Genomic DNA, 26,847 nt, shown 5'->3' with positions numbered 1-26,847 from the left:
GCCCCATGTTTATTTAAAAGTTGCAATCCTTACAAATACTTTTATTTTTTATGTTCATATTAGAACCAAGCTTGGAATCCTCTTTCAACTTCCCGCTTACCGGCACAACTGACACCAGAGGTGACGTTATCCCGTATTCTGACCAATCGCCACCAGGTTAAAGATGGTATGAAGGAAAAGTTGACGGAGAAAATGCCATAACCTACTCTACCTCTTTTGAACTTACCACGATATAAACCGACAACGTTTTAAAACGTGTTAGACTAGGCTACGCAACAGCATTGTTCCATTCGGCACTTGAGGGAGACGTAGTTGTTTGGCTAAGAATCACACAACTTGGATAGAGCTTATTTTACGTCAAGTAGTGTGCCAATCCTGGCATTGCCTATGTAACAGTCGGAGGCTTGGAGCACTACTGCACGAATCGCATCCTGTCGCTCAAATCGGATATCAACTTTTTATTTTAACTTATTTTAACAAGGGTTTCGTAATGGTTTCGCATTTTTGTTAAACCGCACAACGCCAAGGGGAAAGAAATTTCACCGTGGAACAAAACATCTCTTTAGAGGAATTCTGCATGGGTGAATCGGATCATCGCAGTTTTTAAAAAGGTAAGTAAATGTACAGATAGTTGGCCCAGGTGCAACCTGTTCTTATAGCCTACCCGCGAAGCGCACGTGACTCTTGCTCAACCATTGGGATCAATCTTGATATTAGTGTTAAGTAAACGCAGTTAGTGTGGTAGCCTATAACCTAGGCTACTGTTCGGTCCATGTCATTAAACAGGGTGACGTAGCCTATGCTACTCCTTGATGTTTCTACTAATGTTTATAGCCTATATGTGCTTCATGGATGGTTTCATGCTGAACACAAACACCCGGCTATAAAGCGTTTGCTACGTACGTACAGCGCTGGTAGCCTTGGCTACTGTAGTAGCTTTATAATAAATGATGACTAGCCTATTCCTCAGATTTGGATCCCCATTAGTGCTTACTGGGGAACAGTAGGCCTATCAACCTGTCATGAAGAAACAGAAACAGATCAGATCATAACTTTTGTCAGAACTGCGAACAGTCCAATTTGATTCAGTCTTACTTTTTTTCTGCATGGTTTATGACGTTTACGCAACACTGATCCAAGTGGATGTTAGTTGCATTTGATATAGGCTACTAACTAACAGAGTTTATGTCTGTAGCCGTAAGGTAAATAGGTTACTGTTTAGCCTACGTTGTTTACATTTGTGAAGGTGTTTTTTCAATCTTGTTTTTTCCTAGTAGCCTAAGTCGGTGAGGACTTTTTAGCACCACAGAACCATTTGTTCCATTGAACTGCATTGAAATAAAAACCTTATAACTTCCCTTCACTTTCTGACACCTAACACACTTTAAACCTGTTGGGTCGTTTGAACGCATTAAACAGTACTTGAACTGTATTAGTCGGTCAAAGGGCCATATGTCACGCAATATTGAGAGATAGCGAAGGTGAATCCACGTGTTCTGTAGAGCCATTCTTATTACGGCATTCCACGGAAGGGGATTATTATATATTTGTTACAAATAAGTCGGTATCTCGTGTTTTATTTGGCTTTTGCACTTTTGGTAAATTCGCGTGTGTATCACGTTTTTTTTTATCATTGTCTCTCTCTCTCTCTCTCTTTCATCCTCCCCTCTCAGTGGATGACGTCAGCGCCATTCATCCGCAGTCCCCACCCCTTCTATATATTTTTTTTCTTTAAAAGTTTTTAGAGGGGGTTTGAGATCATTCGGCCCCAGGGAAAATAGCGAAGAGCTTTGCTTCATTCTTCAAGGCCTCATACCGCTGTCCTAATTTGATAGGCGAGTCAAATTTACAAAAGCTGCTCGTGGAGCTTTCTCTGGTCTGGTGTGTGTAAAATGGGATGCCACTAATTTTCGATCAATGCTTCAAGACGGCATCATCTTCAATCAAGCACTCGATTAACCTACTTGGCCTACCAATACTCGACTCGCATTTTTTTTTCTTTCTTTTTTACAAGAGTTACCAAACACAAGACAGCAGGGCGGATTACAGCACTCCAAAGACATAAACAATCCACTGGCTCTATTGTTTACTGAGAGTTGGTACAACAGGTTTATGTGGGATCTTCCCTGTCAGTGGAACGAAGAACAAGGAATCGGGTTTGTACACAATAAGACAACTAACTTAGTGTGAGTGTGATGCACGGCATGATGTCTCAGTCTTTCGAGAGTGTGCACCAGAGCGGGAAAGGGACTTTTAGTAGACGTCATTCAACTCGCAATCTGGAATTAGAACGTTGTTGTGTGGAGGTAAACGCATGTTAAAATGTTAGCAATGGAATTAACTTTGGGACCAGACTAGCAGATGTGCAATTCGGACACAAATAATGTAAAATGAATAGACGTTTCACAAATAGCCCAAATAAATCGTTTTTATCTAGGCCTACTTGGATTTTTTGAGGCCTTACTCAATTAGGCTGCTGTGGTTGGTTTAGCCTACAAGAAGATAAATTGAACTTTTTTCAGAGGTAAAACTGAACATGCTCCGATCTTCGTAGTCCAAGTTGCAGAGGAAACAAGCAGTGTTTAATTGATGTAGACTATACCAATGGAAATCTCTCTCATGTCAGTGTAAACTTCTCTTTACGCTTCACATAATTGTTTTCATTCAGTAATCCCGTGTGTGCGAAGCAAGTTTGCAACCACCAGCGTACAGCTCGAATCTCAAGGGATAGCACGATTATTTGGAAATATTAGGCGCTGTGGTGGGGTCTCACTGCAGGACCCGAGAAATGACAGTGCATGACGGTCTCGGCAGCTCATTATCCAGCTTCCATTCAGCCACCCTTTCATTGCGATGCAAACGCGTTGGCAGTATCGTTTGTCTCCTCATTGTAGCTTAGTCGGGAATGCAATGGTTGTCAGGACTCTCATTCACTTTCGGGATATTTTATTGATGAGCTCCGACTTTTAGCACTTTTCACATGTCAAAGGAAGTCAAGTGTATGCGCCAAGTACTTCATTTTATGCTTCGTGCGTTCCAACATATTTTTACCCTCTTTTCCCCACCATACAACAGCCCCCTCCCTCTTCCCATTTCTTATTCCACGGCCCAGAATCTATTTATTTCGAACAAATGATTGGAACACCCCTAGCCGGGACCGTGTCTCCAAATGTAACCTAAAATGCGTGCGCGGAGGGGTTTCTTTGGAGTGTACCGAAGTGAAGTTAATGACCAAGCAATCAACAAATGTTGTTCGGGTGTGTGGCCATAGCTAAGGAAACCATTGCTTTTATGATATTACCATTACACGAACAGACGTGACACCATTTCTGGGGGTGTACCCAACTATAGTTTTTGTTTGTTTTAAAAGAAAGGTCAATAGCAGATGCACATACAACCAGTGTGTCAGAGAGTGATGTCACATAGTCAACAATGACACGTGTAGAAAGTTTGTGATTCCTTTTTTAACCCAGTTTGCTGACTGGTGGAGCATATTAAATGCGCATATATCTTACATGCTGTTAAATAATAAGAAATAATATATATGTTCTTCCCTCAGATGTTCACTAATTTTATCCACTGTGTTGAATTCTCTATGCATTTAAAAAACACAGTTCACAGTATAGTGGCTCGTTTGCATCTGAATTGTCTTGCATTCTTTCATGTAAATAAATCATACTTTGTTGGGGGGGGGGGTCCCTAACGTCCTGTCCCTAACTTCAGGTTGAGGGTTACTAGGGTAAAAGTGCCTCGGCATTCCGGAGATGTTGAGCTAGGCTACATGGTTCTTGGGAACGCTCCGTAGGCTACATCTACCCGTCCAATAGTGAGCTCGCAGAATCCGATAGTATTTCGCGATGCAATATTGGTTGAAAAGTGTATTTGCATGTGTGATTAGTTAGGTCTGGGGGGGATAGCTTTGGCTCTGCCCAGTTTCCCGCTCTGGCATCTGAGCAGGAGGAAGTGTTTTGCTGGAATATGATGACAGAGGTCAGGCTCCGCTAATGGGCCACTGAAGAGGAGAGGAGGCGAGGCTGAGGCAGAAAGCAGGAACACATACACTAATACACTACTATCACCAATCAGCGTAGGTGCGCGCTCTCTCTCTCCCTCTCTCCCTCTCTCTCGCCCACGAGCGTGCATTTCTCAGTCTCGCGCAGCCCTGACATTCCATTTTATTGTCAATCTCTGTTTCCTTCGCAGGGATTTCCATCTTTGTCCGTGATCAATCGGAAATTATATAAGACAAACTCATCGAAGAGCTTATCAACAACTACTCTGATTCTTCCGCACTGAGAACTGCCAAACAGGGCATTGGTTGGATCTTTCAACATGCCACAAAAAGGTAAGTTACAGCATTTTGGCTTGTATATAGTTTTGTTTTACGGTACGCTTTAAGGTATTGTTCGGCACAGAACTGTTTATATTCGCACACAAGCGCACTCACCCGCTCACGGTGGCGTGAGCACGCATTGACGAACACACACACACACACACACACACACACACACACACACAGAGAGAGAGAGACACACACAGTAGAAGACTTAAGTGATAGACTTAAAATATACTAAGCTATGATTTCTGATATGATCTAACGTGGAGAACGTTAGAGAATAATCAACAGTGGGGCAATTGGTGTCTGGCCGATAAGAAGTTTTTAAAGCTTGCTGGTCAAAGGTAGCCTAGAAACAACTTGTTCGCATAGGAGACTAGTAATTTATGAAGTATTTTTATAAACTCCACACTTATTAAATACTCTACTGCTTATGGATTATGTCGTTTTAATGCGACAGAGCAGTCTGTATGACAGGAGAGAGCAAATCAACGTTAGGCCACTATCGGTCCAGAGAAGGGAGACTCATTGACCCGCTGAGGAGAGGGTTGTCAGCTTGAATCACGTTGTCAGATTCTGCTTGGCTTTATCACAAAAGTGTACCGTGAACTTGATATATTTTTTACATTGTTATAATAGGCCTGAATGTTGGCTTCTCAAAAACTTAATTTTCGCTTAAAATGTAACGTGGATAGCGAGACTATTATAAACAAACACGACGATATTACTTAATTTATATTAAACAGATTAAAGATAAGAAAATAAGTAGCATACAATTAATTGTTTTATTTAGCATGATGTGGTCCATGCTATGAAGAAAACTTATTGAAGAAAAATGTATTTTAGAATTATGTCTGTTTACGTCTATACAATAAGTAGCCTAGTAGCACAGAAAAACATATTGTTTATCAAGGATGTGTCATATTCATGTTTGCTATTTAAAAATTATAATCATATAAATTATGATTATAACAGTAAACAACAACCACAACAACAATAATAGCAATGATAATAATAATAATAATAGTAAAATGCATAGTTGTGTTCAATGAGGATATATCTGTACATGAATGTGATCAGAATGTCAGGCCTGAGTAAGCGTCTTTAATTAACGCCCTTGATGTGGCGGATTAGAATGGGTGAAAATGCAGATTAGGCCAAAACAATTGAGGCTGCACCCTTGATATACAAAAAGTTCTGATATGCGACAATATCAGAGTGGACACATCAACTTGGGTTCATAATAAAAGGTCAGAGATAGAGTAGGCTAGCGTGTAATTTATAATGTTCAATTTCAGGAAATGGGCATGTTGTTTGATTAAAATAGCCTACATCTACAATGTGTGCATGCGTTACATTAAAAAAAAAAAAAACATTGTGGCTAATTACATGCTAATGTACTATTGATTTATAGCCTATAGCTTTATAATGTGTGTTCATAAATCATTACATTACATTTGACTGACGCATTTTTCAACCAATCATGAAATCATGAAACTATTCATTTTCAGTTTTCATTTGCACCTCAATTTGTGACTTACAATACCCAATATCACGTCGTGGCTTCAGAGTTTTACATGCTACACTGTTACTGTAAATATAGGCTACCCTGCTACTCCATAGGATGAGACAAGAGTTAATAAAAAGGAAGAAAATCAAAGCTGGCCTCCTTCTCGGCAAATTTATTGAATGGCTCTTTATTGCGATTGTCTTACTCAAATGAGCGCCCCACTGAGCTGTTGTGTGTTTTTGACAACCGCTAACGACGCACACCAGAAACACAATTACCTCTAGATATTTATAATAAGATATTACTTTTCTATTTCTCGAAATCAGATAGACAAAAAACATTCGGTGTACGGGCACCAGGTCATGGCAAGCAGCAGTAAGGCTATGGCGGGGAGGGGAGTCTGTTGTGCTGGCTTGCAGGAGAGGGAGGGGTCCTCCCCGAGCTCTTTGTATTTCTGAGAGTTGTTGGTACGTTTAGTTTGAAGCTGTGTAGCTAGTTAGGGAGCCGGGGTTTTACTCTCTGGGTTTTGGTGTAGAAGCAGAAAGGAAGCCATTGTTGAAATTCAGCGGGCTTTGTTGGCGAGCCTTCACCCCCTCCCGGGTCTACTTTTTCAGCGCAACCAGGCGAGATAGTCAGCGTGTGTCATTATGAGTGCATGTGAAGTACAGGAGAAATAGTGTTATGAAGTTTTAAAAATATGCCGAAGGGAAAAAGCAATGAAAATTTCCGCCACTGGTGTTTCTTCCGAGTTAAGACCAATAATAAGCCACAATTTTTATTTTTTAAAAACCTACTCCACTGATCGGTTTAGGTCGTGAGACATAAATCAAGGAGGGAAAATTAAATGTATAATTTTAGTTTGCAAAGACACGAAGAATAACTTTGTTAATTTCCATTATTTGCGACACAGGTGGTTATGACGACTTCGCATAAACATTTAGTTTTACTGGCTTGAAAAGTGTAAAATAATCTAGGATTGGTTATGCAAAGAGAAGGTGTACTAATAAAATGTTTTGCTTTGTCCTAGGAAGATATTAACTAGTGCGAAGCAGATGAGAGTCTTTAATTTGTTTTAAGCGGACAGTCAACACTGTTATCAGGCAAGTTTAAATGCTGGATATACACACAAAATATGAATGCTTGTGAAAACACAGCATTTGCCTGTGTGCCCATACGTACAAAAGGAAATTAAATATAATATTAGAGGATACAATATATGCAACGACTGCAGTACACTGACATATAGGCATATCCTGACAAATGTAATATTTGTAGTGTTGCGGAATGTCAATACTGATCATGATTATTGTTTCTCCATGACTAATAGAATACTATAACCGAGCCACGTGGGAGTCTGGCGTAGCCTCCATGATGCAAAACAGTAAGTGATTATTCTTATTTTGGGTGTGTGTTCATAAGCAGTGTTTTTACTCGTCTATACTGGGAGATGCATGGAAAGGGTTGGATGTCTGTTTTAAGAGGATCTGCTACAATAACATGCTGCATTTGAGGATAGGCCTAGTCTAAGGGGTTCAGGAAAGATTGTCACCAGCTCAGAAAGGTGTATAGCTTAGGTAGGAATGTCAATAGCACAACCTTTACAGTTGGCTTGCCTTGCTTAGCATTTGCTCTACAATTGAAATGGTGTCCTCTTAAAACATAGAAATGTGACAGTTCTTTAAATAACTTGCCTGAAATCAATAGCTGTCTGAATGAGTGCTAATATATGGATATGCAGGGGGATTGACCTATTTTGCAACTACAGTAAAAAAAACATTTGTGCACCTTCTGTTTAGTGAGTGTAATATTAAAGGTTGGATGTCAAACTTAAAGGGACAGATACATTTTGGCCTCCTTCATTCAAGTAAGATTAAGCATGAAAACAAAATCACACTCATAGGGTATACAGAGAGAGAGAGAGAAAGATGAAGAGAGAGAGGGAGAGAGTTTCTGCTTGACTTGACATTAAATAATTACAGAATCGTCTGAATTATGTTAGGATTGGCTGCCAAACCACCCAATCCATTAACTAGAAGGAATTGACATTGCACGAATCTGATGGAACATTTATAATAATGTTTATGTAGATTTGAGTCTGAAACAGTGTGGGAGTGAAATAATATGGCTGGATAATAACATTAAATACAAAAGTGAGACAGGGAATATGAACTGCAGTGAGTCAAATGGGGTTGTGTTAAACACAAGAGAACCTGCTAAACAAATTCTGATTATTTATTTGGTTGGCAGAATAATAATAAACGAGACGTTATTTCCTTTCTTAATGCTGGACAAGAGGTGTATGACATCTGTAACGAAGGTGTGTGGAATGCCCTCCTCATTCTCTTTAATTGAATGACCCTTCTGCTGTAAGATGTTTTCATATGCTAATATTCCTGCATTGCCTGGCTCTGTACCATACACCATGCAATTATTTTCTTTTTGCAAACAGGGCCCAATTCTATACCTAAATTATAGGTATATAGGCCTAAGTCTCGAAGAGAGCAACAACACCAACACTTTAAAGACTTCTCCCTTAACAAAGCATGGGGAATCTAGGTCATCTGAAGTAGGACATACTGTTGGCAGTAACGGAGTGATGTTAGGTTTCATACTGCTGCGCACAGGAACAAAAATTATGTTTTGAAGAATTAACCATACATTTTAGATAGCTTGGCATGGTTCAGTAGGCCACATGCATTATATACATTTGTTGGCTGTGGTGTGATTTACTTCAGTGAAATATAAAATATTTGCTTTACAGAAAAGAGTGACCAAAAGTGAGAGATGTGGTTTTATTTGATTTTTCCCCTCACATAATTCTGTGGTATGTGATCTATGGGCTACATGTGACTGGGAAGATAAGGAGGCCTTTTCGTTTTTGTTTAAAGGTCGTGGTTGGTTCTTTGTTGGGACTTTGCGTAAAAAACTTCTGGGTGTATACGGAATGGAGCCTCTAAATTGACACCATATGTTTTTCTATTAATTGACTTGCAATAGAAAACAAGGCGCCCAATCACTGCCTTGGGGCGTGATCGACACCGCTCACCTTGGGGAATTATATAATGATTAAGACTTAACCTTTCGAGTTTTATTTTATATCCTAATCTAAGTGCTGCTGCGCTCAAATGGATGCGTTTTAGTGAAGGGAGCCCCAACGCCTATAAATCTCATAATTTAAATTTGTCCTATATTAACACGTGAAAAAAGACATGCCATTTTATTTAGACTCGGATGCCAAACTCTGTGTTATCTGTGCAGAACACATTTAGGTTAACTCTTCATGCGTAATTTCAGTCGAGATTTTAATTGACATAGCCTAAAAAAATAATTCACCTTAAACTTAATATCCTTTTGTAATATTATCAGCGGCCTGTGTGTTCTCGTCTTTTTCTTCATTCTAATAACATGCTTCTATGCATAACACATAACATAACAAATAGCTTCCTGTAGACTGCACGAGTGTAAATATAAGCTGTGGGTTTGTCGCTTGAAAAAAAAAGGATGTCACTTTTAATATATTAAGGGAGACGCGCGATCCCGGCACCGTGCCCGCGCAGAGCCTCTGGCTACCTTAAAATGAAGCTTCCCTTGAAGGGTAAATGAGTAGAGTCCAATTTAGTCTGAGTGATATCCAAATCCAGACAGAAAGGGTCGTTTTATCATGCTACTATTTGTCGTGACGATGCGATTTTCAAAAGCAGAGCGGTGTCATAAAGTGACATGCCTGCCACAAGTGCTCCAACTGATCTTTTCAATTAGCCTTCCATGCATGATCCAGGGCGACTTCCGCCTATTTCCAGAAATTAAGCTCAAAGTTGACGTGCAGCTAGCTTTATTTTAAAGACAAATGTCAGGCAGGCTCATCATATTTTCCCCCTCTTCTATATTTGGAGCTTATTTATTGCTAAGGAGCTTGTGCTCTCGGAGTCAATTTAACGGGAGGCTTCGAAGGGAAGGGACCTGAGAACTAGAGCAAACATACTGTACACCAGGGAGACTCGTTTTCCAGTTTGGCTTCAGGTTTGGTGCTTAAAGAGTTTTGTTCCGCTATGACATTGCTGATGAATCCGTATGAAATAATTTGTTTACACGATGTAATATGAATTTAAAAATTGTGAAGTTAAAAAGTTTATGTGCCGTTGCAGCTCATAGTAGTCAGTGGATCAGTTTTTTTTTACGTTGCATTATAGCCAACACAGAGTATAACAATGTAGCTTCTTAAATAGCTTTGGGTTATTTGATCTGGCTAAGGCGGTGAAAAGATGTGCAAATCTGGACTCAGCGGGCTTGAGATGTTTTGGTCGAGCTCATACCAGACTGCTGATGCTTATACACAGTGTTGTTCATGTGTAATTATAATAAGATTATATTGATGATATTGTGCGCACATCTGGAGTGGAGACACGAACATATGACGGACAAGCAATGCCATAATTAGATGCTATGATCATTTTAAAGGGATTTCTTGTTTCCTATGTGAATGTTCAGTTTTGTTTAGGAGCGCCTGCAAAGCTTGAAAACCTTGATTTTTTTGCATAACTGCACTAAAAGCTCATATTTGACGCTTCCAGCTATATCGGGATGTTTTTTGTCGGGTAATTCTGCTATCGGTGCTGTCTGATATTAAGCGGATATTGCTCTTCATGCGCAGGTCACAGCGGAGTGAACCAGCTTGGCGGGGTATTCGTTAACGGCAGACCGCTACCAGACTCTACCAGACAGAAGATAGTGGAGCTCGCCCACAGCGGTGCACGACCGTGTGACATATCCAGGATTTTGCAGGTGACATGTCTACATTCGTTTGACTGGCAGTCAAATTCAATAAATTTAACAGATTTGTTCCCTTTTGTGATTTCCCTAAGCTCGTATTAAGCGAGCTACACCTATTAGTCTTAGCCTATGCCTGAAAACGATGGTACACCATCAACTTTATAAAGACTTTTAAGACAATCGTCGTGGCAGTTTATAGTAGCCTATGACTACACATCACTTATATTAAATATCAGTAGCCTGCGTGAGGTCATTGCTATTAATAATTTATAAAGGGGCGTGTTATGTAAGTTGGTTGGTATAGTCTCCAAAGCCAAATTGTATGGCTAAAAATTAAACATCTCGTGTTGTATTGGCATTAAAGACACCTCACTATTTTTACATTTTTTTAAAAGTGCATAAGCTCTCATACCACTGAAGGTATATTTTTGTGTTATAGACCCATGCCGATGCAAAAGTGCTGGACAATGAAAACGTAAGCTTATCGTTGTTTGAAAAATACATTTATATTTCACGCTAGTCTTAAATAATGTATGTGAATTGTGTCTATTGTTTTCTATCTAGGTGTCGAACGGGTGTGTGAGTAAAATCCTGGGCAGATACTATGAAACAGGCTCCATCAGACCTAGAGCAATCGGTGGAAGTAAACCAAGAGTAGCAACTCCCGAGGTGGTCGGCAAAATTGCCCAGTATAAGAGGGAGTGCCCGTCTATCTTCGCCTGGGAAATCCGAGACAGACTGCTATCAGAAGGGACCTGTACGAACGATAATATACCCAGTGTAAGTTCACCAGTGTGCGTTCCTAAAACAATAATCCATAATTCATATAGGGCCTATACAATATTGCATGCGCACACATAAGTAATTATGTGCTAATATAATAAACATTGAAAATTATAAATAATAAAGGAGAGACATATTGTTGCGACTTGTAGCCTATGCATGCTCTTACCTGACCTTGAACCTTCAGTAATGGATTTCATTGATCACCGACTTAGTTCCGCTTCAGATGATTGGTTCCTTATCTAAGCTGTTGAGGGTGCATGCATGCAGTGAAGGGAGGCATGTAGTTGGGAAGTCAACATGCCATCTTAACACAGATTGCGGTCTTTAATTAATGTTAACCCGTTTTTGGGTTCGTCTTTCAGGTGTCGTCGATAAACAGAGTACTGCGCAACCTGGCTAGCGAAAAGCAACAGATGGGCGCAGATGGCATGTATGAGAAGCTGAGAATGCTGAACGGTCAGACGGGGACATGGGGGACCCGACCGGGCTGGTACCCCGGAACCTCCGTGCCAGGACAGCCCAATCAAGGTATGGCGCGTTGTTTCTTCGACGGAGTAAAGGAAATTATCAGCTGTAGGCTATATGTGTTTTTATATTCAGTTTATTACGCAATGCACTTATAGCCTACATTGATCACATTTCGCAAATGCATTGGCTATAGGTTAAGCATACTACTACTACTAATAATAATAATAATAACAATAATAATTTAGAGGGATAATAATGTCTGCGTACTGATCAAAATTATGGATTATTACTAGGCTGCCTTCTTTAAAATCAAGGCTTTTTTTTTTTACTTTTCTTGAGCTGTACGATCAGAAAAGGGCAAGTACCCATCCAGCATTTTGTTGTCCCTATTTCTATCACCCCGTCTGGCTCAACTTGCCTGACGATGAAAGAACACAAAGCAGTGTGCGGGATCTCTGTTATACAAAGGATGTTTCTGTCACACGCAAGAATTTGTTATGGGAACAGTTCTGTCGCTATGTAATTGCTCATTAGAGAACGTTTTGTTTCTCATTAAGGCGACATGAATTAACGTCTTGTTTGAGGAGACAGCTGTAGAAATGTTCCAGGGGACACCCCTGCACATGATATGGGCCACTTGCCAATTAGATATGTCAGTTTTAAGAGAACTTAACAATGTAAGATTTTTTGGCCTCTATATAAAATCTGCCTGCCTATCTGATTTTGTGACAAGCCAACACCCAATTTCAAAAGGTGTCTTAATGAGGACCAATATATTTTATTAACTGGAATCTAAAGGCAGTGGTTGCTTCAGCATTGTGAGTGTGTGTGTGTGTGTGTGTGTGTGTGTGTGTGTGTGTGTGTGAGTTTGTCTGTTCATGCATGTTGTAAATTCTACTATTGAGTAATAACAACAAGTACATTGAAATTATTATTATTGTTATTATTATTGTTATTATTGTTATTATTATTATTATTATTATTATTATTATTATTATTATAGAAATTCTCAAAAGGGTGCATAGCTGCATATATTGTTTTTACTTGATCTGAGGCTTTGAAGGGCCCATATAGCAGACTGATGTCTCAAAGGGAACAAATACTTACTTATACTTAAATATTGTCTCAATCTGTTAAATGCCACGGAACACTGAATAAAGCAGTGAATTCATTGAGAGTGACAGGGCCTGAGAAGTGACAACTGCATATCTCTCTGTGTGTGTGTGTGTGTGTGTGTGTGTTTGTATGCGTGTGCGCATGCATGCATGCATATGTGAAGATGAATATTCTTGTAGTTTTTGAGTTCATGGTTACTTTGGTATGTTTCCCCCGCTGATTATTTACCCCTATTTTCTATGGCTAAATTATGTTGCGTCGGACCACTTTTTTGGAGCACTTTACCTCAGTAATCAAACACCCCTCTAATCACTTTGATTCATGGGGTCTTCCTTACAGTCTTCCTTCCAAGCAGACAACTCACAAATGTACAAATTCTAAGTTTGGACCATGAGACGAGGCCTGTGCCTTCCCTCCTTTCAGCTAGAGTGAGCATGCTGTAGCTACTGCATCTGCATCTCCATTTGACAAGCTTGCAGCTGAGCTGTTTCAGCCAGAGAGCTGGAAGAGGGACGATGTGTGTTTTTGTTGTGTGTTCATGTAGTATCTTATAACTGCTGTCTTCTATTATTTGACTATGTACACCACATGTGCCATGCTGTTGCTGCCTTTGATCAAACTAGCCTACTTAATAGCCGAAAAATAGCCTAATTAATAGCCAAAAACACTTTCTGTGACTGTGCGTGCTTTATAGTAACAGGCCCTAGTATGTTAATCAGCATGTGCAATACAAAAATCTTGGAAACTTTTTTTTCTTTGAGTGAACAGACAGAACGAATCCAATTGGAATCAGTTAAAGGCCCGCCATAGTGTGCGGCAAATATGATGATATCATCTGCATAATGTCACTCAAGCGGGTGTAATTGAGCAAATTGCTGTTATACTCATGTCCAACAAGGCAGCAGGTTGAGGCTTATCAACTCACAGTCGGTTTCCCTGTCCCTTTTATTTAGCTAACTGGGACTGAATATAGAGATGTCCCATTCAGGCTCCCCTGGGCTGTTTTTCTCTCATTGCCTATAGAAGGCATAAATCCCGACTGGCGTTGAACAGACCAGCCCAGGGGACAGTGATTAATGATGGCCATGCATAAAGGTTAACATACTGAGCTGAAAAGTCTGTTGACTGGAATCCTTGTGCGACAATGAAGAGCACTGCATGCCTAAGGAGAATCCTTTTGTCGCCTCCTGCAATTGTGTCCTCAAAATTCTGCCCACGAAAGTTTGCCAACCCTTCTTGGGCCGAGTATTTAATAGTTTCCCTTACTCCTCCGGCATTGTGTCATTGTGAAAGGCAGCTCCTTCTATTCAAGTGTTGGTGGTCATCTCAATGGGTCTACAAACAGCCATATGGTGGCTACAATTGAAGGACCCTTCTGCTGAAGGGAGGGGGGAAAGTTTGGGGTTTTAAAACATTTCAGAGGGATTGAAAAGGTTTTACCACATTTTGTCACATTTCTGTAAAACCCCTCGGGCTCACCAGCTTTTGTCTGGTGGTGATAAAAGATCTGTGTTGAGGCAGAGAGATTGCTTGAAATATTTTCCCACAATATTTCAAAGTGCTGCACCCTGCTTTTTGTATATTCTGGTCAAAAGACAAGTTCTCCACATTTGAAAAAGCATCAGTTTAGGTGATAAACAAAGGCCTGGTAACCAAGAAGGGGAGGGGGGTATTTTGTGTACCCGAAAATAATCACCTTTTTTTTTAGATGATATTATATGTTTAGAGATGATAGTAGCATGTTTGTATTGATTGTGTCTTGTTCTGTGTTGCAGATGGGTGCCAACAGTCTGATGGGGGAGGGGAGAACACTAACTCGATAAGTTCAAATGGGGAGGATTCAGAGGAGACGCAAATGAGGCTCCAGCTAAAACGAAAATTGCAACGGAATCGCACATCATTTACACAGGAGCAGATCGAAGCACTTGAGAAAGGTATAGCATGAATAAAACCAAGATTTTCCTCCCCAGTAAATAAGCATTGAATGCAAAAAAGAAAAGAAAAAAAAATGTTCTTGTAGTGAAAACTTGACTTGCAAGTGTGGGTTACTAGCTGAAATAATTTTCATTGATTGTGTGAGGCTTGCCCATGACTGTGTTCGTTTAACAACTCTAATTCCATCTTCTCTTCAGAGTTTGAACGAACACATTATCCCGACGTCTTTGCCAGGGAACGGCTTGCAGCCAAAATCGACCTCCCTGAAGCCAGAATACAGGTGAGGCCTGTTTTCCCCCCCTTACACAAGCAGTAACTTCCGAGGCCATGCATGAGAATCTCACATGATCGTCGAGTGCTAAGCTAAGCTGGAGACCTTTGTGGATGCAGGTGTGGTTCTCAAACCGAAGAGCGAAGTGGCGACGTGAGGAGAAGCTCCGTAACCAGAGACGGCAAGCCAGCAACTCCTCCAGTCACATACCAATCAGTAGCAGCTTCAATACCAGTGTCTATCAGCCTATACCACAGCCCACGACGCCAGGTAATTACTCACAAAACGACCAGCATCATGTCATGAATAAGGAAACGTGTGAAGGAAGGCCATGCATTTACAATGAATAGAATGTGATATATTTACGTTGAATCGTTTAACAACATGTTTATCATCAGGCAGCATACTACATTATGAGCTCTGATTAATAATGAAATCAAACAGCAGTCGCTGACTTCCAGTAAACAGCCATGCCTGAAGGATGAATTACTTATTAATTCCACATTTCCACAATTACTTATTAACTCTTTTTTTCCACACCTCACCATAGTATCCTTCACATCAGGGTCTATGTTGGGGAGACCAGACACAGCGCTCACAAACACATACAGTGCCCTGCCACCCATGCCAAGCTTCACAATGGCCAATAACCTGCCTATGCAAGTAAGTCTATCTACTCTCTTCCCAGGCTTGGCAAATATGAGATTGGAAGACATGTGGATGTCCTTGTTATGATATACTGCATTGGTTGACATCTCTCTCTCTCTCTCTCTCTCTCTCTCTCTCTCTCTCTCTTCTTTCTCTCGTTCATAGGCTCCCAGCCAGACCTCGTCCTACTCTTGCATGTTACCCACCAGTCCGTCAGTAAATGGCCGAAGCTACGACACGTACACCCCCCCTCATATGCAGGCACATATGAACAGCCAAGCAATGGGCACATCAGGCACCACCTCAACAGGTACGCTGTAATGAAGAAGAAGCGTGACAGGGCTTGTTGATATGTTTAATACACTCTATACAGTAACAACACAGTTTCGGATGGGTCATTAACTTCTAAGAGCACATTATGGAGGAGTTGTGCCACTCACAGTAATACACGTTTTTAATCTGTTAAGTAATGGTTAAGTCATTTTTAATTGTACAAATGACTCAATAGTTATACTATGTATATTATATGTTGCCCGTAAGATATACCTTAAAATGTAACTTTTTGAGGTATTTTCTAAAACATACTCAACTAAGGGTTCAGAACTTAATAAGTCTTGCATCAGTGTCTGGAAATATGTACTGTCTAAGACCAAGGTATGTGTTGCATCTTTATAAAAAAAAAAAAAAAAACATGAGCTTAAGTAAATTATTATTGTACTCCTTGTGACGTAAACCTATGAGGAATATCTACAGCTGTTGTTAATTAATTATTATTATTATATAATTATTATTATATTTATTTTGGCTTAAATATAATTTATTTTTGGTATTCTTACTAATAATGATGACCAGTGTTCCAATCTGAGCCATACCCATCAGGCCCTTAAATCTTTTGAAGGTTTATAAAATGCTAAGATGGAGACACCGTACCTGGGAAACATACCTCAGGCTTTTTTGCAAGGGAAACATATATTTGTTTATTTATTTATTATCTGGGCCACTGGAACTGTTTTAATGCAAGCCAGAAATAGCCATGGCATAAAACAGTATGGCTCATCATTTCTCTCTCTCATTTGACTTGGCAGGTCTTATCTCTCCAGGAGTATCAGTCCCAGTCCAAGTGCCAGGCAGTGAACCGGACATGTCTCAGTACTGGCCTAGACTACAATAAGGAGGGTCCCTTCCCCTTGCCACCCCACCCTCCTGTGCCGTTTCGCTGCAAGACGGCAGTGTTGTGGCAGTATTTTACTCCAGAGGAGAGGAGAAGAGAAATAAGACTCTTGAGGACATTCTTTTTTTTCTACTGGGATTGTGCCATTCTCTATGTATCTTTGGATATGAAGACTCAACGAAGGAAAAAAGACAAACAAACTAATATGAGAAAAAAAAACTCCTGTAAAGTGCCCTGTGTTATAAATGGAACATAAAATCTGTTTTCAGTTCCCAACTTGTCATTTTTTGATGTATTTGTAAATGGGCAATTGTATGTTAAGACAAGAAAAAAGAACAACAATGGATGGACTATCCAACTAAGTCGGTCTGACAGCTGTTGAGGAGAACCTTTTTGGGAGGAAGACGTTCTGCCATGCATAATTTTATCAGCTTATATCAAACATCTCTGCCATTGTGTTTACCGCGCTTGGAATCGGGAGGGAAAACACACAGTGCCATTCGGTGGCATTGTCGGAGCCACATTACACAGTCGTGTAAAAAAGGTCCATCTATCAGTTCTTTTCCAAAGCTTGCTGGCAGACGCAAGGAGTATGTGGAATGCATTCATTGCTGAGGGGGAAATTCATAGCTAAAAAAGTCAAAAGAATGAGAAAAAAATGTAGATTGTGTCTTCAATATATTTCAATTTGTTTATGTTGAAATGAGAAATGTAAGTATTTGTCTTCCCTAGGAGTCTCCCAGAACAATTTCTATAATAAAGTTAATTTCATTTATAATTCTCAGAATACTTCAGAAATGTTCATACATATTTACCATAACTAGATTCTTGCAGCCAGTTCGAGGTTGATTGGTTTAAAACACAATCTAAAGATTATGCTTTTAGGCCCGAAGAAGCAACCTTTGGCAAATGTTTTGACTTGAGTGTTTGCAAATTGTTTACATCTGGACATATCAGATACAATTGATTGTTGATTGTAAAACCAGACCAAAGCCTTTGTATGTCACATGACACAAATTTTATTTGCATTTTGATGTGTTGTTCTGCCAAATCTGTAGATATTTTAAGTGTTTTACATCAGCAAGGAATAGACCTTAATGTGGATTATTACTCTTATTTATGAAAACAAGACGTCACAAGCTGCAGTGAACCATTGCATTGCTTTTCAGAAGGCAAACATTAAACAATGTCTAAATCATTTGAATTTAATGTCATGCAAAATAATTGCCGGGTCAGTTTGTGCAATGCAGTGGCTTAGCCACACTGTTTATAATTTCATGTGGCAATTTGCAAACCATACATTTCTATTAAACCATTAACAGATAATATAGGTTCCTAAAAAACAATATCAAAAGTTATGTTTGAAAACAACTGTAAGGGAAAACACAATAGGTATTTGTTTAGCAGATTGTCTATATCAATTTGCACAGCAGTGGCAAAATTAGAAGGATCACTCACACCAGCACACACACACACACACACACACACACACCACCACCAACAACAACCATACCGTGAACTACTGCAGCTAACACAATAAAATAACCCTTTAGCATACTTTACAGATCCCTCTTCTAGGCTATTATTAGAGAAAGGAAAACAGTCAAAACCAGCCTGTACCCTGAGCCAGTTAAGGGAGCGACTGCACTGTAGCACTGAGAGTGTTATTTTGCTTCACTTGCCTGCCCAGCGGGGTGAGGAATGGGAAGAGAAGTCCTAGAGAGAGCGGGGTCAGGTGCATGCGATTGGCCAGCTCTTCCCCCTCGCTGGAGTTATTTCAGTCTGGGAAAGAAGCAATTAGATACTCAGATCTCCAAGGGGAAATAGTTTGAGCATACCAAACGATTTGTGGAATAGCAGCGTAAAACTTGTTGAATTCACTGAATGTCGTTCAGCCTCATGAACTGGCTGTTGTACTTTGAATGAGTGAGTTTGAAATGGAGTAGATTCGCAATATTTAGCATTCTGTAGTTGTTTGCACTTTTACTGGTAAGAGAGGATGTTCAGCTGAAATCTGCTGCTAGAATTTACAGGAGCTTCATCCTGGTGGACATTATAATCACCAGAGGTGATGACGGTTTCAGAAAGCATGATCAATGTGGTCAACCTTAAAGCTAAAAAAGTTTAAGATTTAAGATTTAAATACCAGATACAGCTGACACACAGCACACTGTACAGACAATAGTAGAATTTCCAGTATTTAAATCAATCTGAAATATTTTCTAATTCATTTTGGAAACCCTTATCATTGCTGCTTCATCAATCCTGAGAGGGACTCTGAGATTCAGCTAGAATTGTGGGGTTTGAGTATCGAAAAAAGGTCCTCTAAAGGTCCTCTTCTGGGAATACAGTGTTGTGTGGGCATGTGAAGGACCGCAGGCATTCAGTGTGTTCTAGTGCATTCCATTACGCTATTGTGCATAGCAACTCACTGATCCATATATTATATAGCTGACAGGGAGGCAGATTTCAGGTATGGAACATCTTGCTTCTATACTGTACATTCAAGCGCGGATGGAGCCTTGGACCTAAAGCAAAAGTCACAGATGTGGCACCATCCTTTCAAAATAGGTCAAGGCTAGACTTCAGCCAGAAGCAGTGGCTGCCAGAGCAGAGAGCGACTGTGACTGAGACCTTCCTCGATTGCCCTACATGCAGCCATATTTTCATTCTGAAGTACACTGTAATCACCGTATACATCCATGTGTAAAATCAAGTCAGGTACATTTTTGTTGGAAAAAACACACACACACACACACACACACACACACACAGAGAGAGAGAGAGAGAGAGAGAGACACACACACACACACATAAATATTTACACAAATAAGTAATTACTGAAAACTCTTTGAAGAAACTATAATTACAGTTTTATGAAAAATCAGTCAAACTAAACTGCTGTAACAGCTTCCTCAATTCCTAACTGGAGAATCTACTGGAATGGTTGTGCATGCTGTACATAGGGAATGTTACGTGGGAAAAGTCAGCCTATATGGCCAGTGTTCAAACACTCCGCTGTATGTGACAGGACTGCAAGCAACAGCAGGAAAGGGAGATCAAGACCAAGCAAATAGAGAGGAGGAGAGAGGAGGAGAGAGAGGAAGAGTAACGACAGAGCGAGAGGAAGAGAGCAAGAGATAGTGTGGGGGAGGTTTGAAAAGCTGGTCAGAGAGAGGAATAAAGAGGTGGGCAGTTTGTCACTTTGCAGCCATTAAGGAGCATTTAAATATGACAGGACACAATTATTTGTCTTGCTCTGTTGTTCACCGCAGATGTGTTCTCTGTAATGATGCCACACGTGGCTCCTTCAAGAGAGGCGAAGCGGGCGCTATAGCAGGGCTGTTTTCCCTTTCAGCAGCTGCAGTCATGACAGCTCCAGCTCCAGCCAGACATGGGAACTTGTGAGTCTCTGAAGTCATCGTTCAGTAATAAACATACCTTTCAGCGCTCAACCAAGTGACACTTTTTGTACAGAGTAATTCATGTCTTCTTTTTTCTAATCCTAACTGGCCAGCATGAAGTGTTTTGAGTAAAAGGGAGAGAGAGAGCTGGAGAGAGAGAGAGAGAGAGAGAGAGAGAGAGAGAGAGAGCATGCTACCATGATAGCTTGTTCCACACCAGCACTAATCTTCTCGCAAGCTGCCCCTGTGCCAACAGTCGTAACAAAGAGCCCTTCAATAAGTTCCCCGTGTGTAAATCCACATAAGGTAATGCAGGACGTGTTAAAAGGGGTTAAGAGAGAGGTTCTGTCTGAGTGGGGATTGGGTTGGTGGCCCGTGGCACTTGACGAACAATGCTTTAGAGTCGAGCTCTGGCTGGGTGGAGGGGTGGGGGTGGGGGCCTGAAGGAGGGTGCTGGAGGCTCCATCACCCTCTGGAGTTTCCCCTGTGAGGGCCTGTCATTGGCAGTGAGAGCCACTTCACGCACACTCAACACCCCCTTCATACTGCTCTCTTCCAGTCAAGCTGAGAGAGAGAGACAGACAGAGAGAGAGAGAGACATACAGAGAGAGAGAGAGAGAGAGAGAGAGAGGAGGGCTCTTGTCTGTCCACGCGGTGGTACTTATCGCCCTGCTAATGACGGATCCTGACCGCTCTCCTTTTGTAGGCTTTATTTACAGGGCCAGAAGTGAATTGCAGAGTCCTACGCCTGTCCAGCATCGCTGCCTGTTCAGCTGCGGTCAATGGCTTAGTCGGCTCTTGAGCAGCATTGCACTTGAATGTACTGAACACGGAAAGCTTGATATCCTCTCTCACACAACAAATTGAGGTCATCTGAGGCTCATGGGCAGTGTGTAGTGGGCAGTGTGTAAAGTCTACTTCAAGCTCTGTTAGTCTACGACACATGGAGAGCTGCCAACTTAATGCCAAGAGGTGCCAATTAGTTTCTTATAACCTTGAAAGGCCAACGTCTAAGGAAAATTCAACTCACTACTGACTCTCAACACAGAAGTCCTTATGATGACAGCACTTCTAACCTGGATCAGATTTTGAAAATGGTGTAATAATGATGCAAACACTTGTTCGGTTCTGGAGCAGTCCTCAAACAATCTTTTTTTAATAAATAACAAAACCCCAACAGAGGTTTTTAATAGTTACACCTCATACACCAACTGCCATGACTTTACTATCACCATACGAGTTAAGGCACAGGGCAAGGAGAGGCAATGTAGGCCTTCTCATTCACATGTTATCAGTTGGGAACATCTCATGAAAATGCTTCTGTGGTATTTATGCAACACCTAACACTCCTGCCCCCCCACCCCCTTAAAAAAAAGCACATCCCAGCAGTGGCTTATCCACTGCTCCCCCACCCAGCACGCGGGCCCTGAATACAATATTACTAACAGCGCACCGCCAGAGGTCACCCTGAGGGACGTCACCCATGATGATTTTATCACAGGTAGAGAGGGCCACAAAATTTGCGAGATGGGATTTTTGACACGTGAGACGTGACTTGTTGGGGGTGTGGGGGGGTGGGGAGGGGGGTTGTGTATGTTTGTGTGTGTGTGTTGGGGGCGGTACTCTGTTTGTGTTTAATCACAATTGCCCCAGCCATTCATAAATCCTCTCCTAGATTATAGCACCATGGCTCTCTGCCTGTGTGTGTGTGTCCACGTTTGTTTGTGGGAGTGTGAGCTCAGCCAGGTTTTAGCACGTAAGAGGGGACGGGTGACAACGTGGTGACAGCCCAGTGATGGGGTCTGGCTGGGGGAGCGGCGATGAGCCGACACGGCGGCGTGTGCGACAGATGGAGGTTGGGGGGGGGGGGGTGGTGAGAGGGCCAGGTGGAGGACAGCCTCAGCACCTCGCCCCACGCCCGCCCGCTTCACCCAGCACCCGGCTTCTGCTGGACTCGGCCCGACTCCCTGTAGACTGGCAGAGAGAAAGGCAGAAAGACAGAGAAGGAGAGAGAGAAGGAGAGAGAGAGCCTTTGAGAGTCCTCTGTCTGGAACATGGTTCACACAAAGATGCCCCCTACACACATGCAGGTGTAAAAAAGCAACCTCACACAGATACTGCAACACACACACAAATGTATGTACTGCGACACACACACAAAAGTAAAAAAATATCCCCTCCCCACCCACACACACACACACACACACACACACACACACACACAGACAGGCCCACAACAGTGCCAAGGGTTGTCAGGGAGATGTCAGGGAGTCTTTTGTGTGGGCCTCCCACCTGTGGCTGCCAATGGTGTCAACAGAGAAGCAGCTCTACTTGACTGACAGGGAACAGCCTCAGAAGACTCGCTCAGTCCAAAGCTACACAGCCCAGCTGACAATTACCTGTCCAGTAAGCAACAAAGACAAAGGTAAACCCAATGTTTACAGTGCCATGTTACCACACAAGTTTACATTTTCATCACCATGCATTACATAATAATGCATTATTCATACTTTATAAACATTTAGAAATGTGCTTAATACTCTCTGAGATAAAGTTTAAGAGATAAAGTAAATTATATACATCATTTCTATTTAATTATCAAGTATGGACAGGACATTAACATAAGTGTATAAATAATATGTACAAACAATAAAATAATATGTAATAATGTAAACCTACACACACACACACACACACACACACACACACACACACACACACACACACACACACACACACACACACACAGTCACAAGTTGGTACAATCTCCTGAGTAGTGCATTTGATAAGCAGTGTTGCCCAATGCTTGAGCACATGTTTGCAGTCATGCTAGGACCAAAGCCTCAGTAAACATATGAGAGGGAGTCCGGTGGATTGCGTGTAAGCGCTGAGGGGATCAACAAGGGATCCAACTTAAAGACTTTGTGAGGTTTAACTGTGTTTATATCACTAATGTGAGCGAATAATTTGTGACCTAAATACCATAATTTCCCCAAACAGAGATTAGGGAAGGGGGGAATAACCTCGGCATAAGAACCCCATCAAAGGAATTCCACAGCTCGGCCTCTGTTGCTAATGACAGAAGTATTAGGTGCTAATTTAACACGACACATTTTCCTGGGAGTTTTTCTGCATATTTTCAATAACTGTTCACATACAGGCTTGCAAAAAGCGAAGGTGTTAGCAAATGCTAATGGTTTTGATGTTAGAAAATACAACAGGCAATTTTCTGCTTGACTGACTGCTCTCTGTGTTTTGAGGGGCTGAATTTGCTGAGGATGTTTTGCTGGAACAGAACTGTGCTATATTAGGATAGGTTCCATAAGGAAAGAATTGATTGGACTTTTTGCTTTACAAGCATCATTTTGTTCCCATATGTTCTCAATTTGTTTTCTTTTCAAATGTCATATTTACATCTTGTTAACTTGAAAAATGTAAATAATGATGGCATGGTGACTTTGACCAGACACAGTGCTGTTGATGTAGCCAATCCTCCCTTCCTAACCTGGAACCCTCTCACACGCACCCCCAACCCCCGCCACCCCGACTTCACTTTCTTAATGCTTTAGACTGAATGGTGCTGTCTAATTTGAAGCCTAACTCACACAGAATCGTTTGCCCAATGCTGAGGCTGAAATTAAAAACGTGTTTCTCAGCAATTCTATCCCTTAGACGAAATCCAAATCCCTCCTCCGAGTTAATTTCTAGGACTGAAATTTAACCCTGCAGTTAGCCAGCATTCATTTTGCACAGAAGCATTAGCCCTCTCAGATATAAGGTTTCTTTGGCATTGTTCTCAGGCCACAGCAGGACTTAGCCTTCCACAATGTTCTACATGTCCATAAGCAGCTGCTGGCTATAGAACAGACCTCCGTCCTCAGACCTCCGTCCTGAAACCACTCAAATAAACAGTCACAGACCTGATCAAGAAATGCATTAGACAAGGGGAGCCTTGGTATCATCATATTCTTGTGAACGAAAGTAAAATCTACCAGTATTGGCAGAGCACGCAAATCAAGCTCAGCAGGGAACAGCGCTGCATTCAATTTATTTCCCAAACAAGTAGTGCTGTGTCTCAGCTCCTCATAACTGTGTAAATATTTGACTATAAATATTTAGCAAACCCAAACCTGAGGTGCAAAGTTGCATGGTAAATGTCCCCTTTATTCTGTCTGCCAGAACAACAGCAATGCCACCTAGACAATGCACTTGCATACAGATGCCATACTGGTGTAGATACCTTTTTATCAGGATAGGTGAGAGCATGCCACTGTCTGACATCAGAGGAACTAGATGTACCGCAGAGCGGTACAAAATATGACCGCCACCCAGTCCAGCACATGTTTTCCACAAAAATAAGTCACGCTGAAAGGCATATATGATTCTAACTCTCTCACTGAATTGCATTATGCACACTCAATTCTCACTGGTATCTGCTAGACAACAAGTACCAAAACATGATTAGTTCATAGATTTCACATGTAAAATACATTTTATACAACCCCACCCCCATCTTGCCTGTTTATAATTCTGAGAAATTCTTGAATTGTGTGCATGTGTGCGTGTACATGTTTATGTTTATGTGTGTGTGGGTGGGTGGGTGGGTGTGTGTGCGTGCATGTGCATGTGCTTGTGTGTTTGCCTGTTTATGTGCCTGTGTGTGTGCATGTGCATGCATGCATATATATGTCTACTGTGTGAGTATGTGTCATGCACGTAGGGATTACTGTGAATGTATGTGTGTGCGTGTGTATCTGTTTATGCACATGTGTGCATATGGAATGGGTTTACATGACCCCTGGAGGCAAACATACGCAAAAAATTGGTCATCCTAGGCGCTATGGTTCTCAAGATATTCACAGAAAACTGTGTCTGCCCTACCCTCCTTTCGGGGTGTCCAGTCAAGCGGGGGGGGGGGCTACAGATCAAAACGAAAAACGATGGTTCCATGCTATCCATGTGGGGTTACATGCCCACCAAGTTTCGTGTACCCCGGTCTTTCAGTGTCCCGGGAATCCTTGTTGGTGTACAGTCACTAAATGTACACATAAATTATTTTATTGTAAGGCCCCCCATGAACGAAAGTCCACGAAACTTGGCATGCATTCGGAGTGTGTCATAATGATCCTAAACTTTCAATTTTGTGCAGTTTTGACCATGTCAGCCAGAGATATTGCGATGAAAACACCTAATGTTTTGCTTTTTAATTTTTAACTAGGTGGCGCTATACATGAAATAAGTGGTAATGGGATAGGTTGACATGCCCCCTTAAGACCAACATACTAAAAAAAAAAAAGGTGGACCTCCTAGGCCCTACGGTTCTCGAGATATTCACAAAAAACTGTCTCCGGCCACCTACAGGCCAGTTGGTGTATAGTAACATAAATTAATTTATTGTGTGGCCCCCCCATGAACGGAATTTCACAAAACTTGGCGTGCATTCAGAGGGTGTCATAATGATCCTACACTTCCAATTTCGTGCAGTTTTGACTATGTTACAGGTCACAGATACCTGTGATTACAACACCTCATTTTACTTTTTTTTGTGTTTAACTAGGTGGCTTATACATGAAATGAGTGGTTATGGAATGGGTTGACATGGCCCTTTGAGATCAACATACAAAAAAAATGTTCCTCCTAAACCCTACGGTTCTCGAGATCTTCACAGAAAACTGTGTCTGCCCTACCCTCCTTTCGGGGGGGTCCAGTCCAGCGGGGGGGCTACAGATCAAAATGAAAAATGATGGTTCCATGCTATCCATGTGGGGTTACATGCCCACCAAGTTTCGTGTACCCGGTCTTACAGTGTCCGGGAATCCTTGACGGAAATTTGGACATGCGAAAAAAAAAAAAAAAAAAAAAAAAAAAAAAGCTTCGCTGCGCGGCGGTCATAAATATGATGACATTTGCTATAGAAATCACTGTTTTGAGGTTATGAAATCATTGTAGACAGGAGGGTTGATATGCAAACACAAACTGAACAAGCCCACTCCATCAAAGATTCGATTGGTGTGTTGAATGCCAACATATGAGCCTTTGTTGGTTTGATGTGTCTTTATTATGTGTCTAAATCCTTATGATCCATAATTGCCCTCATTTCTAAATGTGTGTGTGTGTGTGTGTGTGTTTATGTGTGAGACAAACCACATCAGCATATAATAGATTCAAAATGCTGTCACATGTTTGGCAACAGAGGTCTGTCATATTACAGTCTGACATATGTCAACTGACACCACAGTATTATTATGCATGTAATGCTGAAATGTTCAGCCAAGACTACCACTTTATGTTCATGCCCAGAGATGGCATCTGTCATCCCACATTGTGTCAGGCGCTTTCAGGCCAGACTATTTGTTTTCCTCTTCTTTCCCAAATACACTGATACATAAACAGCGTTTGATCCCCCCACTTCCACTCGTTTCATCCCACCAA

At 41.3% G+C, this 26,847-nt stretch overlaps 1 protein-coding gene across 10 annotated transcripts; it reads left to right on the top strand.

Annotated features, from left to right (window-relative positions):
- The first annotated feature begins 495 nt into the window (after positions 1–495).
- On the top strand, positions 496–18,215 carry pax6a (paired box 6a). 10 transcript variants are annotated; one of them, XM_048257681.1, is made up of 15 exons: positions 1,744–2,156; positions 4,204–4,345; positions 6,878–6,946; positions 7,174–7,227; positions 8,140–8,163; positions 10,498–10,628; positions 11,056–11,091; positions 11,181–11,396; positions 11,765–11,930; positions 14,762–14,920; positions 15,119–15,201; positions 15,312–15,462; positions 15,743–15,855; positions 16,006–16,150; positions 16,926–18,215. In XM_048257681.1, exons 4-15 carry the CDS (start codon positions 7,215–7,217, stop codon positions 17,009–17,011), a joined length of 1,323 nt encoding a protein of 440 aa, XP_048113638.1. In that variant the 5' UTR covers positions 1,744–2,156; positions 4,204–4,345; positions 6,878–6,946; positions 7,174–7,214; the 3' UTR covers positions 17,012–18,215. The 10 variants fall into 10 exon arrangements, with proteins under 10 accessions (XP_048113633.1, XP_048113638.1, XP_048113637.1 ...); XM_048257680.1 differs by having other exon boundaries at positions 6,874–6,946; XM_048257676.1 differs by lacking the exons at positions 1,744–2,156; positions 6,878–6,946 and adding an exon at positions 496–611.
- Positions 18,216–26,847: the final 8,632 nt, after the last annotated feature.

Source organism: Alosa alosa, chromosome 11 (assembly GCF_017589495.1).
Source record: "Alosa alosa isolate M-15738 ecotype Scorff River chromosome 11, AALO_Geno_1.1, whole genome shotgun sequence".
Lineage (NCBI taxonomy): Eukaryota > Metazoa > Chordata > Actinopteri > Clupeiformes > Clupeidae > Alosa > Alosa alosa.
This window is presented reverse-complemented; position numbering and strand designations above follow the sequence as displayed.

Bases quoted from the DNA above. Each gene is read 5' to 3' on its own strand.
- pax6a (XM_048257676.1), top strand. The intron at 8,164-10,497 runs GTGTGTGGAATG...CTTCATGCGCAG, and splicing joins GTATGACATCTGTAACGAAG to GTCACAGCGGAGTGAACCAG. The intron at 10,629-11,055 runs GTGACATGTCTA...TTTGTGTTATAG, and splicing joins ACATATCCAGGATTTTGCAG to ACCCATGCCGATGCAAAAGT.